This window comes from Buceros rhinoceros, unplaced genomic scaffold (assembly GCF_000710305.1).
Source record: "Buceros rhinoceros silvestris isolate BGI_N320 unplaced genomic scaffold, ASM71030v1 scaffold4336, whole genome shotgun sequence".
In the NCBI taxonomy this organism is placed as follows: Eukaryota; Metazoa; Chordata; class Aves; order Bucerotiformes; family Bucerotidae; genus Buceros; species Buceros rhinoceros.
In genome coordinates, this window is record NW_010416792.1 from 17,929 (window position 1) to 34,310 (window position 16,382).

A 16,382-nucleotide genomic window follows, 5' to 3' on the forward strand; every position below is an offset into this window, starting at 1 on the left:
ATTCCTGCAAACCAGAGGAAAAATGTTCACAAATTACAACTTTACCACAATTTAGCTAAAAGGTATTTTAGCAATTGACCAGCAGTTAAAAACACTGTTACTTTTCCCTAAATATTCCTAAAAGCAGCAATATACTGCCTTTGGAACAATGAATCTGCCTTCCCTCACCCACCCCTCTCCAAAGATTAAAAAACCCCTCTGTAAACGTATTGATATTGATCACAAGGATCAGATTTAAGAAAAAACTGGCTATATATTAATTTTTTCACTTTATTTAGTCTCAAAAATTTTAATACAAAACCAGGTAAGATGGAAAATAGTCTTAGATACAAAGAAGAACAATAGACAAGAAGTAAAGTGACTTTTCAGGAGACTAGTGAAACAAATCTGACACTAAGTCACTGTGTGCATCTTACAAAGGTGTTACTGATGTAGTTTAAGTGAAATTGTGTTACATCTATACTCCTCAATAGTTATCTCAAGATAAAGCATCTTTCATTTTGGCTTCAGATACTGAATAAAATTATCTTGATCTGTAAACCACTGTCCCCTCCCACTCAAGAACAAGCTACAGTTTGAGGAGAAGGTGGTATTACGTGCATAATTTATAAAACAACTTGTACAATTTGTGAAGTGCTTTGTGGTTCTGGGAGAAAAACAGATCTAATAAAGTTTAGTCATGTGCATATTGTTTTGGCTTTAACCGGAAATTAAGGTAAGCACATTAAAAACTAGATTCCTGCCATAATTAAACAGAAGAGTAAAAGTAATTTTGACTTCTTTTCCAGAGTATCAAATATTACCTAGTTCTACATTGTGTACAATTCTAACTACTCCACAATGTAAGGCTTTCTTTTTCTTCTCTTAAATCACTTATGCTTTATATATGAATATATATTTAATGGGGATAATTCAGAATGAAAATCAGTGACATTTCCACTCAGTACCTTATACTTCTGGATATACTCCTGAATCTCTTTCTGTCCTACTACATTTTTAATATTCTCTTCATCCTGTTGAATGACATTTTCCATCAGGGAAATCCAGCTCATAACTTCAGTGATAGCATGACGAGAAGGAATTTTGTCCATCTGGAGCTGTAGAGATAACAGACTTCAAAAGCATGTTGCAGAGAAAATGGATAAGAATTCCTTGCTTTGAATTACCATAGTACATTTCCACTACCTCCTCTTATGATCATGTTATTCTACATCCCTAATATATCACTGAAGTTTACTAGGAGATGTATTGTATAACTGCATGCATCCTAATAAGAAATATGCATTCTTATTTACGTTCTTCATTGCTGAAAGAAACTGGGAAAACTCAAAGATCCGATTTTTGACTTCCTAAAGGTTCTACATTCTTGTTTCATAATTCTGTATTGGGCCTAAGCAGAAGCTCAACTTTAGCTATGCTTTTCCTGTCCTTGTAAATGGCTAATGAGTAAACGGCTAATAATTTTATACCGCTTTTCTTGTCTGGTGATTTCTAAGTGGGCTGATTTTGAATTGTATTTGTCTTTTTCTTAGAAGACCCACTTTCAACATTTGATACAGTAGCACTCGCTTACATTTAGTTACTCAGAAATGTACTCCATGACAACATATATATTTTGCATTACAAAACACAGAACTACTGAATGATACTGCTTTGTTTAATACAACAGAATCACACTGATAACCTCCTAGCAACTAAATACTAAACCAACTTCTAGGCCAGTATAATTCTTTAACTTCATTATACAACCAAAACCCTCCTGCTCCTACTTACACTAGCAGGAACCTTGCACAACATTTTTAGATTTATTTTGTTTTGCACAGACTTGAACCCAGTCTGTTCAATTTCAACAAAACCACCATTCAAACCAGACAGGGCACAGGGATGTGCACTCCCTTTCTCCAAAAAAACATACCACCATGTTGAAAACCCCCTCATCTGTTTTTTGGTTAAAATTTAACCACTGTAACTGTGAAAGGCTGAAATTAACACCAGTTGGTGTTAGCCAGTATGGGCAAATGTATTTAAGTGTAAGCTTTCCCACATTAAAACAGGAGTAACGTTGTTCCTATCTTGTCTCACATGGATGAATTGAGGAAGGGACCAGTATCCTGCAAAGGCAGTGCCGACCATATGGTCTGAATTTTCTGGAATATCAAAGGCCACCACTGGCCTTCCTTACCTGGTGCAATTTCTCTTGCACTGCTGGGATTTGAGTGAGCAGCTCTGTCCACTGACTGTCAATGTGGGACAAATCTGCACGCAGTGCTGCTGTATCCACTTTCTTCAGCCTGAGGAGCTGGTTCCCAGTGCTCAGGACAGAAGATTTCTGTGATGATTTAGCATCCACTTCTTTTGAAAACTCCTGTAAGTAGAATCATTTTTTGTGGAAATAACCAACTACTTATTTATTGTACTTTATGTTTTACCTCAGAAAGCTACGAATATCCTCCCTTCCCTTTAAAAATATGTACTTTCTAGTAGTGTTTACCACCTATACTTCAGACCCGGTGAGGATGAAAACTGGTTTCAGTCATAAAACCATTTTTTGTTTTTAGAATCATTAAGCTTTACAATCATTACATGCAGCAAAGGGGAGCTTAATATGCATACACACCAGCTTTTTCAAGGACAACTCACCTACAGAAGCAGATTTTTTTTCACATACTCACCTCTTCAATGATGACGAATAGTATAACCGTATGATTGCTCAACTGTTTATTTGTAATTGGAGAAAAAAAGGTGTCCTAGGTCCACGAATGACTTACCAAAAAGGAGTTCAGGTGGTCTCGGACTGTTTCCAGTTCTTGAGGAACTGTCAAAGACTGATGGCTCCAAAACTCAAGTCGCTCCTTTGCAGATTGCAACCAACGTGTCAATTCATTTGATTCACTCTCATACCTGTAAAGATGTTTAAAGAAAACTGAAACAGTCATTACCACTTCTTGCCTCCAACTGAGCAGTCTCTCCTCTCCCCGAGGAAGATGCTGTGTGCCAGACTTAGAATAAAAATATTTTCTTTCCTTTATCATAAACATTATTTAATTTTAAAGACAGGCATGGTATCAGGAAGCTCTTATTTTAGACATTACACCCATAATTCCTAAGAGTGTCTTCATTTTGCCTCTTAAGAAAAAGTAAGTTTAATGAATGACTGGTTACTAGATACAAATCTCTTTGGGCAAGCTTTAACGGCACCCCACCTCACATATATAAACAGATTTTTGCTTTCCATAGAAGGCTCGATCTTCCAAAAGTGGCTTTACCACTAGGTATCTCAGAGCAGAATTTTTTTTTTTTTTTCAGAAACAATCTCCATATCATTTCATATGCCAAGCAACTAATGAGAAGACAGAATAAGAGTGTTTCCACATAACCTCTATATATCTAAACCCTTTATCTATCTTTCTTGAAAAGCTAGGGAGCCAACAAGCCAGGGACATTATGAATAACAGCAAAGCTTGTATATCACCTAGAGAATTTGCATCAAAAGTAGCACATGAACATTAGTAAAGGCAGTTAAAAGCTCCCTTCCATACGTGCAATGACAAAGACCCACAAGAAGGTGGCAGTGACAATGCCCCTGCCAGAACATGCTGAGGCTACTCATGCACACACCACTTCTCATCAACCTGTATGCACATGGGGCTTCTAAATTAGTCACCTAAATCAGATTCTTTCTGGCTTCCTCCCACTAGCTATTTTCTGGTACATGTTTTATTGCAAAGAACAGTATGATAGCATTTCTATGGAACCTAAGTAGGATATAGTCAAACTATGACATACACCTCAAAGAACTTTCTTTTAAATGACAAATCTAGTAGTTCTTGGTTCAGAATTCTGGGTTCACCTGAACAGTGCAGGTGAAGAACTTTATACTGTCCATTACATCAGCATTACCTTGTCCAGTGCTTCAGTATTGTCTCCAGTCTGTGAAGCTCCTTGGTAACCTTGCTGGTGCTATTTAACCAGTGTTCTCCTAGTTGGTTCAGCTGACTTTCAAGATCTGAGCAGCTAACAGAAAAAAGAAGCCTCTTCCCATCATCTAGCATGTGGTATAATTTAGGCTGGTATTCAGTCAAGTTAGATCTCAGATGCTGTAATGACAGAGGAGATAGTTAGATAGCTCTGCAGGTCTCTGCTACCACATGTTCTCAACATTTAGTTTTCTTTTATTACATTTTGTAGTATATTCAATGTCACTATGGCACATCACATTTTTCCCCTTTGCTTCAGCTCTACAACTCCCTGAGAACCATCATGCAGGTAACCTGCTCTAAACATGCTGTCACAAAACCTCTCACTTCAGTATGTCTATTGATAACTCCTTATGATGAAGTCCTCCTTGGTGTACGTAGTTCACACTTGAAAAATTTCAAAAGAATCTTTGGGGGGCAACACCATTTCTGAGATAAATTGATTAAAATGTCAGAACTTGGTCTACTATCTACTGAAAACTCTACTGCAATGAGAGTTAAAGATATCCAATATCAAGTTATTAACAGCGGCCTCTCTTCAGCCCCTTCAATGCCTATTCTTCAGCTCTCTGGACATCTAACTCTTCTTTTACTGATTACCCTCCTGCTATCCATCGTTATAAAAGAAAATATCATCCCACCCATCCAAATCCATGAACACAGAAGTCAATTGTTATGGCACAATAAATCAAAAGAGGTACTGCAAAATGAAAGGCTGTTCATACCCTCACCCTGAATCCAGTCTGGAGCAGAGACAGATTTCATTTAAATAGTGACTTGGGGATGGGCAAATAATTTGTATATGTGGGCAAATAGAGCTGCCAGTATCATTACACAGATAGTACGGACTTTAAAAACTTCTGTGTACGTGCATTCCCATTTTTAAGTTCTGCTGAAACTAATGTGAAGATAAAGTGTACAAAACTACCAGTGTCACGGTGAGTACGTGAACTTTCTATTGCTCTTATTTTTTCCTTCACACGAATAGAGGTTAATAACTTAACAGAATTTTATATTTATGTATGTTTGTGTCTGTGTGTATTTACATATAAATACACAAATAAATGTATAACTCCTAGATAGTAGAATAAAAAATTCTAAGAGAGTCATAAATTATGATAGGTTAGTAACCTAAATGAGGCCACAGAGAAATAAAAAAAAAAAAAAAAAGAGGTATTAAAAGTTATGCCTTAGCAGAGTCCAAGAATCTGGATTTGAATAACCTAATTTACGTAACTGAGAAGCGAAACAAAGGTTAGGGTCAGGACCAACCCTAACAATACCCAGCATTAAACACCACCAATATAAAACACACCCACTAGATTACTTAACTTTTCCTCATGCCATTGCAAAAGCAGAAAGCTGTCTGGTAAAAGAACAATAACATAAATTCAAAGTAGACAAGAAGTCAATTTGCAAGAAAATACTGGCAGACATTTTTCTATAAAACAGAATAAGAAAACAAATAAACAAACAAAACCCAGCCAAAATGTCTGGTGTATAATCAAAGACAAAATACCAGACCAGAATTCTCATTTTAAGAATAGATTGAAAAAAACAGGATGTGGTAGAAAACTGATATTTGAACTATTAGTACTTGTTGCATTTGAGGAGGAAGACAACTCAAAAAACCGCAGGTTGTTCAGCCTCACCTTGCTCTCTGGAAAGATCATGGAGCATGTCCTGTTGGAATCCATTTTCAAGGACAAAAAGGACCAAAAGGTAATCAGGAATATTCAGTCTGGATTCACGAACCTGACAGCCTTTTAGGACAAAATTGTTCTCTGTGCGGATGAGACTGATTTCAGGATGGCCTTTGACACAGTCTCCCACAGGACCCTCCTCTGGAAATGGACGGAATGCAGTCTGGATAAATGGACTGGAAACCAGCTGCATTACCAGTCTAAACACTAGCTTTATGTATAGCTGGCAGACTGTAATGGGCAGAGTACTCCAGAGACTGTCAATATTTGAACCCAAACATCTTCAACATCTTCATTAATGGCATGGATGACGACAGAGAGTGGTCCCTCAGTAAATTTGTAGATGATACTAACATAGGGAGAGTGGTTGAGACAAAAAAATGGCAGACTTAGTCAGAGACACCTTGTTGAACTTTAGGTTGGAGGTGGCAGAAACTTTAGGAGGCTCAACAAAAAGTGCAAACTGTACACCTTCAGCAGACTAACTCTGTTTCTCAGTACAGGCTAGGAAGTGTATTTAACCTGGCATCTTCCATAAAGAAGCCATCGTGAATAAGGCAAGCCACAGCACTGGCCTACATGAGGACTGGGAACAACTTACTTTATTATTCTCATCTACAAGGTGCTGATGAGGCCACATTTCGTGCATCTGATTCTGCTCCACCCTCACCTCCCACCAAGTTCAAGAAGACGAATCAAGGATTTGGTGTAAAGCTATTAAGATGTTTAGGGACCTAAAGCACATGTCCTTTACGAAGAAGTTGAGGGAGGTGTGCTGATTTTAGATTGACAAACAGGAGGCTACGGGCTCGTGTAACAAAGGCCTACAGCTATTTAGAGTAGAATTAAAAAGATGACAGAGGTAAGCGCTCCTCAGTAGTGCTATACAATACAAAAAGGACAATGGCGACAAGCTGAAAATCAAAGGTTTATATTGGGCATTATAGAAAACCATTTCAGTAGGAGGTGGGGTAGCACTGCAACTGGTCCCCATTTTTGCTGTGGGATCTCCATCTTTTGAGGTTTCCAAAGCCTTTGCTGATCCATGCTGGTCCATGGCTTTGTCAGTCCATGGCAACTGTCCTGCTTCAAGTGGGAGGTTGTACTAGATGACCTTCAGAGGTCCTTTTCATCCAACTTTTCCACGAAGAATGTCTGAAAAGCACCAACCTGAAAAAGCGTAATCCGGTCTGTAAGCCTGTCCTCTGTCTCTTCCACTAAACCAACAGTGGGAATGCTACCTTCAACAGACTCCAGTTGTCTAGTAAGTTCCTGGTAATCTTCATCAAGACGCAAAGCGTAATCCGGTCTGTAAGCCTGTCCTCTGTCTCTTCCACTAAACCAACAGTGGGAATGCTACCTTCAACAGACTCCAGTTGTCTAGTAAGTTCCTGGTAATCTTCATCAAGACGCATCCACGTCTGCAAGCAAGCTAAGCAGCAATTTAAATTTAGAGGAACACAACTTGTGAAGCCTGAAGGTCATAACAGTTCAATAGCAATCGTCTATCAGCATCTTCTATGTATGAGAAAAGGGACTGATACCTTCTTGATAAATACCGTTCAAGCACAGGAAATCAACTCTATAGAATATCCTGGTGGCTGATCACAGTGGCAGTACAGAAAAGACCACAGAAGTTCTCACCTCTAGAAGGTATTCCAGCTCCACGCCTCGTCTGTGAGCCAGCTTTAATACAGCTGAAGCTTGTGTCATGAGCTCTGAATGTGACCAAGTTTCCTTCAAGAAGGTAAAGCTACTCATTTTTCTAAAGAGTGATTCCGTCAGGATCATATGAGACTCCAACCCTTGAAAATATTCCTGAGGAATTTGGGTGTGAGGGAGAGGGTAAAGAGAGAATAGAAAAGAGAAAGTGCAATTGTTAATTCATTACCACTAAAACAATGTTTTAAGAAAACAGCAGTATAATCAAGTATCTGTAGACATAGAACTAGGTAAACTTTTCACTCCATCGACATTTCACAAAACCCAACAAACAATTTAAAAAGCACAATGGCCTTTTTAAAGAAAGAAAGAGGTCATCCTTTCAATGCAAATTCTATCCCAACCCTTATTCCTTAAACAAAAATAGCTAAAATCAGTTACACACCACCCAAAAAATCTGCCTAATAACAACTGTGGAAAAATCTTGTTATATTTCGTGGCTGCTATTAGCAAACATAAATTTCTGTTGGATAAAAATAGAGTGGTGGATGAAATTGCTATGTAGCATGACAGGACAAGAATAGAAACTTCTTACTACAATAAGGAAAAAAACCGTGAGCTACCTGGCTTCACCTTCAACAGAATATTTGAAAGTCCTTCAGCCAGAACGTCAGTTCATTGATTCCAATTTAAAACACAGTAAGTTTTAATATATCCTGAATTAATACTGGCCCACTGTTCTGAAAAGCTCCTGAATCTTTAGAAACAGAAGGTTAGCAATTTGCAGTGGACAAACTCACAGTTATGATGAGTCCTGAAATACATCACAGTTTCTTACCTTATGTTTGTCAAGTAACGATCGAACCTCTTCCTTAGAAGCAACAATAATTTTCTGGTCACCAGCCATTTTTTCTTGGCCTGTTTCTACCAGGTCGGCCAGGTCCTGCAAAGCCCGTTCATACTGCCTCTTAAGTGCCAGATTCTGATTCAGGTCACTCCGTCTGGATGCAATGATCATCATCAGCTCATCATACTTGTCCTTGGGGGCAAAAAGCAGTGATTCTTATTTCACGCCTTATGCATTTTCCTAGGAGCAACCTTACTGTCCCTCTGTGAGTACTAGCAGAATAACATCTATTCACTGCTCCAAAAGACTGTGCAGACATACTGACTTCATCGATATATTAACAGGACACCATTTAAAGAGAGAAAAACCAAGCAAGGCCTGCAGCTGTTTCAAGAGCATGCACTGGGGAACAAAGCAGAATCCCAAACGTTTTCTTGAAGCAGCAAAGGAGTAGGGTGATTTGGTTTAAGTCATCAAAAAAACCCAGACTGCTGTGCTGCTACTGCACAGTGCAGATGTTGCTTTCATTTTGCTTCTGATAATGTGGAGGGTTGGACGGACTCCATCACGGCTACAGGCATCTCAAATCCAGATTTCTTTCCTTCTCCTGGCCCAGCGGTTTACTGGTAGCAACCAAGACAAATACAACTTGTTATAAAACCAAACCTAAAAAACCAGGCCTAAAATAGCAATATCTTTTATATAGAACTGTGAAGTGTAAAAAAAATGCAGTGTGTATTTCACAGTGTGCTCACTGCCATATTACAAAATGAGCCAAAAGGAAGAATCTCTTCAGTTTCTGTGTGGTATTACTCATCTTGTATATACCTCAACTATAAAAGTGAGAACAACCTACAGATGCTTTTCTTTATCTGAACAAGATTACTATATTGATTTGGTTTTGAGACTTGTATTCTCAGAACACATGTCTGACTGTGAGGATAAGCCCGTACTTTTGACCAAGACAAGACATCCGGAAACTGATAAACCAAAATATCTCTATGAGCATACAGCTCTACAGCAAAGTACCCACCCTCAGTCTGCAGCTGGTTCTCCTAGCTTTAAAGAGAAAATTGTGAGAAGCACAACTGTCAAAAAAGCAAAAGCAAAGCTTTTCTGAAAACTGAAATCAAGGGGAAGGGTATATTTACGCATAACCCAACAGCAAAAGGAGGCTCTTAAGACCAAAAGGATAAAGAACTGGGCAAAGGACACATTTGCACAAACTCTTTGTCATTCATTTTTGATTGAGATCACTGCTTTGTTGGCTTAATAAGTTTGTGGTCCAGTTTTACCTGTTTCCTTTTTTCCCATTTATTATTATGTCATTATAAAGGGTAAAATTCAGTTATAAGTCTTCTCCTTGATCTTTCCTTAAGCATTCCTCTATCTCAGCACCAAATTTCTCACAAAGGAGTTTCAATAGCCATACTGAAGTTCTGGATCAATTGCCCATATCTACTTAAGAGAATGTGCCAGTTTAGGAATGTAGCAGTAATTAATGTTAAAGATGTTAGAAAATTTGAAAAATGAAGTAGAAAAACTAGGTGAATCACAGCACAAATAATCTTTTATACACACTGAAATGCTTTTAAATATGCTTTCCTAAACTGCTTTATGATCAATAAAAAGGACCATACTAATATCTTTGATATGACCAGGACTGTACTTATGAACCGTACCTGGATCTTAGACAGCTCTTGCACAGAAGGCTGGTCAATTTGCAGCTTGTCTACACGCTTCTTTAATTCGTTGATTCCAGCATCTAGTTCCTTCAAACCTTCTTCTGCCTGCAGTATGACCTGTATTTGAAAATTACATAATTTAGTTTGAAGTTTTAATAAGAGTACTATAGCTGCCAGATGATAATATTCTTTTCAGATATTTGCCTGAAGTATTAATCAGTCCTTCAATCTGCTCATTCAAGGGAAGCTACAAGCTTTCCTAGGTCTTTCAACCTAAGAGTCTCTGCTGAAGTACTGCATGCAAGCTATAACAAAGTTAAAAGCACAAGGGAGACTCCTGTATTTGAAGATCTTTTTAAAGGCCCTTTCTTGGAAACAGCCTATCCAAATATGCTTAAACTACGTATGTGAGTAGGGCTCCTGACTCCCAGTAATGCAGAGTATGCACAACACTGTCAACTAAATTTACACTTTGTGCAGCTAAGCTACCTGGCTGATTAAGGACCTTAGTTTTAGTTTCCTAACCACATCTTGAACAAATAGCAATGCTTTTAAATTTGAATGTCTATCAGCCAAGGCAGGTGTTCGGAAAAATAATCAATTCAGTTGCTTTTGTTTTATGTTGTTTTTCTGCTTGGTAGTTATATTGATCTTGCAGGAGATGAATTTTGCCCAATCTTTCGCATCATGGAAGATAAAAAAGACAGACATGGAGTGCCAGCTTTCTTATTCATTACAGAAGATTTAATATTCCTTCAAAATTTGATTATCAGGTATATAAAGCCCAGTATTTCTGTTTAGCTGAAGAGTAAGTCTCCCCCTCTTGGTCAGTAGCTCTTGGGTAACAAAAAACGCCTGTAGAAAGTAGCCCTTAGTATAATTCATTCACTTTTCTCATGGGCAAAACAGGAACAAGGTAAAAAAACAGGAACAGGATATATTCTGTCATATTAATAATTAATTATTCACGAGGCACTTCCTAATAAAGAAAAAACAATTATTGCCTTAAATTAAAATCAGTAACAGTTAGGATATTACTACAAGCCAGTGCAGAAGACAGCGCCTTTGGTTTTTAATAAAGTGTAATAGAAAAACAATTTAGCCAAACATCAGATTTTTTTGGGTTCATTGAAGTTTTCTTTCTTTCATATACTACCCAGTGTATGCACAACTAGGTCAGCTGGGGAGATAAGAAAGACACTTTGTGTTTGGTTTTGGTTTTGTTTTTTTTTTTAATTTACAAACATTTGTAGTACTCTCTTGGAAGCACTCATTTTTGCACGCGTTATGTGAACACGTATACATTCTCCCATAAAAGGGAACCGTTCTCTAGAAACCGTTTATACTTTCAGTAGAAACTTTACCTCTTTCCCCCTCCTCAAGTAACAGACATTTGGTAATACCTGCATTTGTTCTGTTTCTGGTCTCTCAGCTGCCTCTGCTAGTTTCTGTAGAACTAAATATTTGTTGTCAGCCACCGATGTAAACAGGAGCTTCAGATCATTCTACAGGAGACAACAACAAATTCCAGTCAAAATACAAACCAACTGAAAAATATTTTACATTCCAAAAAGTTTAAAGCATTACAATGTCAGCACTAGGGCGTAAAATCTATCCAAATTGGAAGCATCTTAATTAGCCAATGGAAGACATTTAATATTGCCGAAAATCCGTAACTGGATATATATATCAGCTAAAAGCCACAGTCACTCCTATTCAAAACATAACCTGTGAACACACTTTTTTTTTCTGCCTTCTGGTTAGAGAATTAATTAGCAAGGGTCATTATCTTCATTCTAACAAAAATATGTTACTCTTGTATAGTTTATTCAACCGCATATGCCTGTAAATAAGTTAGGTTTTATTTTTTAAGCAGGCTTTTTTATTACAGAAAGCAACTAGAAACAACTATAGCAAAGAAGTTAACACGGCTTCAACACATTACAGCTTTTAGAGTACCTTATCAGACTAGACACACAAATATTACTTAAAAATTTTGCCGAGCTACTATCAATAATTTTTTTTCATGCATTCATCCCAGAGAATTATCAGTACAGTTTTCTAACACTTTCAGCATTACATAAGGGGTACACTACTGATTTTTTTTTTTTAATGTGGTAATTCTTTTAAATACTAAATATCTCTGGTATAACAATTATGCACAGAATTCTAATCACCTTGTCTGCTTACTCCAGTCAAGGAAGGCCTTACATTGAAAAATGGTGAAATATTTTTTTATATCTGCTGCAGAGGAAATGTTATGGAGTTTGGAAAGAAATCCCGTAGTAACAACCTATGAAATGACAATCCTAATCTAAAGTTACCAGGAATCTCTTTTCTTTTTTGTTGTTCCTGTAATTTATGTTTTCTCATTAAAACTAAACCATACTGGAGGCTTTATATGATAATAACAGAAGAGAAGATAGAGACCAAGCAAGATCTGAAAGCATTTCTGAACTCTTGATTGAGAAGATTTCTAAAAGCACACATTTCTCCATTTTTTCTCCTTTGCTCAATACAGGTGACCCGAGACACAATCTCTTATAGAGTAATGGGACGCATTAAAGATGACCAGAAAAGTGGGAATCAGTATTATACTTTTCTACCCTATCTCAGCTAATAAAAACAGTGTACTCTATAATTTATGAAATTATAAAATGTGTAGAGTGAAACTCTAAAGTCGCTTTTTCTCCTTTTGAGAACACTAGTCAACAACTTCCTTTTATGAAATGCCAGCAGGGTCAGAAAGTATGGGATGAATGACCACTTTACAATAATTGCATAAGTTGCAGAAGGCTTCGAGCAGAGGTTTAAATTTTGGATCATGATATTTGGATCAAGTTTTGCATAGTGTAAGAAGTAGTCTGATTTTTCAGTAAAAACCTGTGACAACCTTGGTCTTTAGATCTGGTATCAAAAATTCTCATTGCTTTGAGAATCACCTCCGTTATATCCCCATTTGAAATGTACCCCTGTTAATTCCATCAGATGGGCATCATACCTTGAAAGTCACTATTTGCTGGAGCCGTCCTTTCATCTGATGGCATCTCTGGTTTACCACTGACTCCAGTAAGGTCAGTCTTTTCAGGAGACAATCCAAAGTGTCTTCTATAATATCCTTATTATCACCATTCTCAGGAAATACCTGAGCAAATAAATTCTTGTTCTTATCCATTTCTTCTGTTATGTCTTTGATTTCCTTGGCAAGAGACTGGTTTTGTAGAAAACAAAACAATGTGACAATCAGACATTCTGGACAGTAGGCGAATGTATTGCCATACCCATTATCAAGTTTGCAGTGATGCAGCCACTTTTTTTATATTGTTAATATACACATGCTAGACAAAATTATGCAGCTGCAGTATCTCTGATAGCAAATAGACCCCAGATTGCTCTGAGGAAAACAAGCGCAGAAACAAAATTATATAAAATCACAAGAACCATCAAACGGTTTCGGTTGGAAGGGACCTTCAAAGGTCATCTAGTCCAACCCCCTGCAGTGAGCTGGGACATATTCAACTAGATCAGGTTACTCAGAGACCAGATCAATCTGACTTGCAATGTTTCCAGGGCTGGGACATCTACCACCTCTGTAGGCAACCTGTGCCAGTGTTTTACCCTCACTGTAAATAATTTCATTATATCTAGTCTGAATCTAACCTATTTTAGTCTAAAACCATTAGCCCTTGTCTCATCGCTTCTCTCTCTGCCCACTCCCCGCTTTCTCCCTTACCCCCCCACTCCCATTTCATGTTGATGAATTTGTACTGTTTATACATCCCAGAGCATTCTTCCCTTTTTTCATTTCACTTCAATTTCAACAACATGGTGTTTGCTAATACTTAGCAAAGAAGCTAACCAGAAGAAAGACCCATAGTCAATGAAGTTATTTCCATCAATAGCAGAATACTGCAATGTCATAGAGGATTCTATTATTTTCTTTCTGAACACTATATAAAATGCATCTTTATTGACAATTTAAAGGAAGTCCAATGCATGGACTCCTTACCTCTTGCTTGCAGAGGTATGTTTCTGTTTCTTCCTCTGGCAACAGAGCTGTAGCAACAAAGACCTGTTCTTCCACACCATCTAGCCACAAGGAGGTGGCTGCGACACCATCATACAGCTTCTGTTCAAGATGCAGGCTTTCCTCCACCTGTCCAGCCTAAGCAAAAGGAACCAGAGAAGTCCAGAGCAGAAGCACAAGATACTCTTTCTACTCTTTAGGAAAGGGCTGGATTTCCTGGTGGGAGCTAGAGGAGTTTTCACTGTAAATATGGCTCTGCTGTGGAGGATAGGTGTAAAGACAATTGAAATGTTACCTCAGATGACACATCTTCAAAGGCTTGATTCAAATCAACCAATACTGGTGACACTAAGGATTTATCTTCATCCTGTCCTTCCTCTGTATGCAAAGGCATTCCAGTTATCAGCCTGTTTGGTCTGCTGTAAAGCTGCTGAGAGAGGAGTACTAATTAGAATGCTTCTATACAGGTTCTACTACTGACTGAAGATATCCCAAATAATGCTCATGCACATCTCCTATGTACATGCTGTACCTTGTATTGTCATGACTGCTTTCACGGAAAAAATGCAAAGAGGTATTAAAAATAGTTACCAGTTGTTCTTGTTCCAAAGCTTTCTGCAGCAGTCTCTGCTTGGTATTGAATTCCTGGTTCAGGCTTTCCCATTTCACCTTCATCTGTTCTTCAGGTGATGGCTTCTCACCTTCCAAGCCTAATTCTTCAGAGAGTGTATCAGGCTTCTCACTGAATGGGAAGATGCATAAAGGTTTAACAAATACAAAACTTGTAACTGTATGAGGAATTTATTTCAACTAGGAAGTGCTACATTTCAATTAAGTGCTACTTTCTAAAGCTTTGACTTTGTTGTTTGTTGTGTTTTGTTGGTTTTTTTTTTTCAAATAGTTGGTGTGTAACAGCAAGAATTTCTTGCTTGATGGGATAAAATATACTTTCTAAGAAACTGTTTTGAGTTGCTAGTACCCATATTAAGAAAAAAAACCCCAAAACAGGCTGAATATACACCACATTAAAATGCAACCTTTAAACAAGCTTTACGTCAAAGCATGACGCTTTCCTCACCTCCTCTCCAAACTGTCAGGCATACTCTGATATTTTAGTGCAGGACAAACATATGAGTTAGCATTTTCTGTTTGATTGTATAGTGTAACATCATGTGACAGAAGGAAGCCTTAAACCGAAGGAGATAAGTTAAGTACTTTCTGGCATTATAATAAAACCTCACACTTAATTAACGCACTCAATTAACACAAATCCTTTAGTGCAGAAACCTCTCCCAACCAAAGTGGAGGCTTTTAAAGACATCTTCTTCCCTCCAAATGGGCTAGTGTGCAAGAAAATACTGATCAGAGATGAAATTCAAAATACACAAAGTTTCAAAAAGAATAATATTTCCTAACTGCAGGAAGAAGAAAATTAAGCAATGATCTGGGAAGATCTGGTTACAATAGCAGACCATAATGTTTAGAGATCGGACATGGTTCACACACCAATGCTGGACCATAAACCTGTAGTAACCGATCCACTGCTTGTCTAATGAGTCCTACTAGTTTGTAGTTTTAGTGTGATGCTTTATAATAAGAATAAACAGAATTTCTAAATGCCAAAGGTGATCTATTAGCACAAAACAGTTTGTGTAACTATATTGTTAGACCCCTGAATTATAAACCAGGACTCCAGTATCCTAGGTGCTGTATAAAAATGATAAAACAAAAATTAGAGGATTACATGCAGAAGAGGGATGTAAACATAAGGATGATAAAGTGCAGTCATAGAAATTTGCTTTGCAGAGGAACACATGAAAGCACACCTTATACATAGGCCTTCTGGAGCACCTTGTTGCGTTAGGATTTTTTCTCCTCGGGATGCTACTGACCGAAGCAGATTCTTCTGCTCTTCTAGCTCTTGTTCCAGCTCCTAGCACAGCAAGTTAGAAAATTCAACACAAACCTCAAACAGACTGTTTTTGTCTTGGAAGGGTATGTCTACATTGCATAACTGTCATGCAAAGATAGCTGAGCTATTTCTGGTATGGCTTTCTTGAGCATCAAGAGCAGTGTAAAATCTCTACTCAGGGTCACAGAAAAATTGGGTACATAAACTGCATTGTTGAACTAACTGACTAATGCAATACAGTTTCTGGAACGTAACCTAGTGAGTATGTCTGTGTAACACAATATACCTTGTAACGGGTGCCTCTTTCCTTCTGTACAGACACTGTTGATTACTATTTTGGGCAAATACCATCAACTCCTCAGAGTAACTTTAAGGGTTCATTCAATTTAATTCTAATAATGGACAATGGAAGTAAAGAGTGATTAAATGAGCTGATTATGGTCACCCAGGAAGTCTAGTCTGCCTGGCTGTTAAGGATCTAAAATAGTGAGCTCAGATGCATAATCACAACAGCATTGAGTAAGAAAGCGTGTAAAAATGAATATTTACACGGAAATATTAACAAGAAC

The 16,382-nt window shown here is 37.7% G+C and overlaps 1 protein-coding gene across 1 annotated transcript in view; it reads right to left on the reverse strand.

The window, feature by feature from the left end:
• The window catches only part of SYNE1 (spectrin repeat containing, nuclear envelope 1), a gene marked incomplete at its 3' end in the record, with an annotated part of 103,966 nt that overhangs the window by 15,456 nt on the left and 72,128 nt on the right, over positions 1–16,382 (reverse strand). Inside the window, exons 45-59 of the mRNA XM_010137933.1 lie at positions 15,728–15,834; positions 14,493–14,643; positions 14,197–14,331; positions 13,884–14,039; positions 12,876–13,085; positions 11,278–11,379; positions 9,872–9,991; positions 8,181–8,381; positions 7,325–7,498; positions 7,041–7,101; positions 6,851–6,921; positions 3,901–4,097; positions 2,769–2,901; positions 2,183–2,365; positions 948–1,097 (exon numbers count right to left, since the gene is read on the reverse strand). Of these exons, the coding sequence (XP_010136235.1) occupies positions 948–1,097; positions 2,183–2,365; positions 2,769–2,901; positions 3,901–4,097; positions 6,851–6,921; positions 7,041–7,101; positions 7,325–7,498; positions 8,181–8,381; positions 9,872–9,991; positions 11,278–11,379; positions 12,876–13,085; positions 13,884–14,039; positions 14,197–14,331; positions 14,493–14,643; positions 15,728–15,834 (2,151 nt within the window). The remainder of the gene's footprint in view (positions 1–947; positions 1,098–2,182; positions 2,366–2,768; positions 2,902–3,900; positions 4,098–6,850; positions 6,922–7,040; positions 7,102–7,324; positions 7,499–8,180; positions 8,382–9,871; positions 9,992–11,277; positions 11,380–12,875; positions 13,086–13,883; positions 14,040–14,196; positions 14,332–14,492; positions 14,644–15,727; positions 15,835–16,382) is intronic.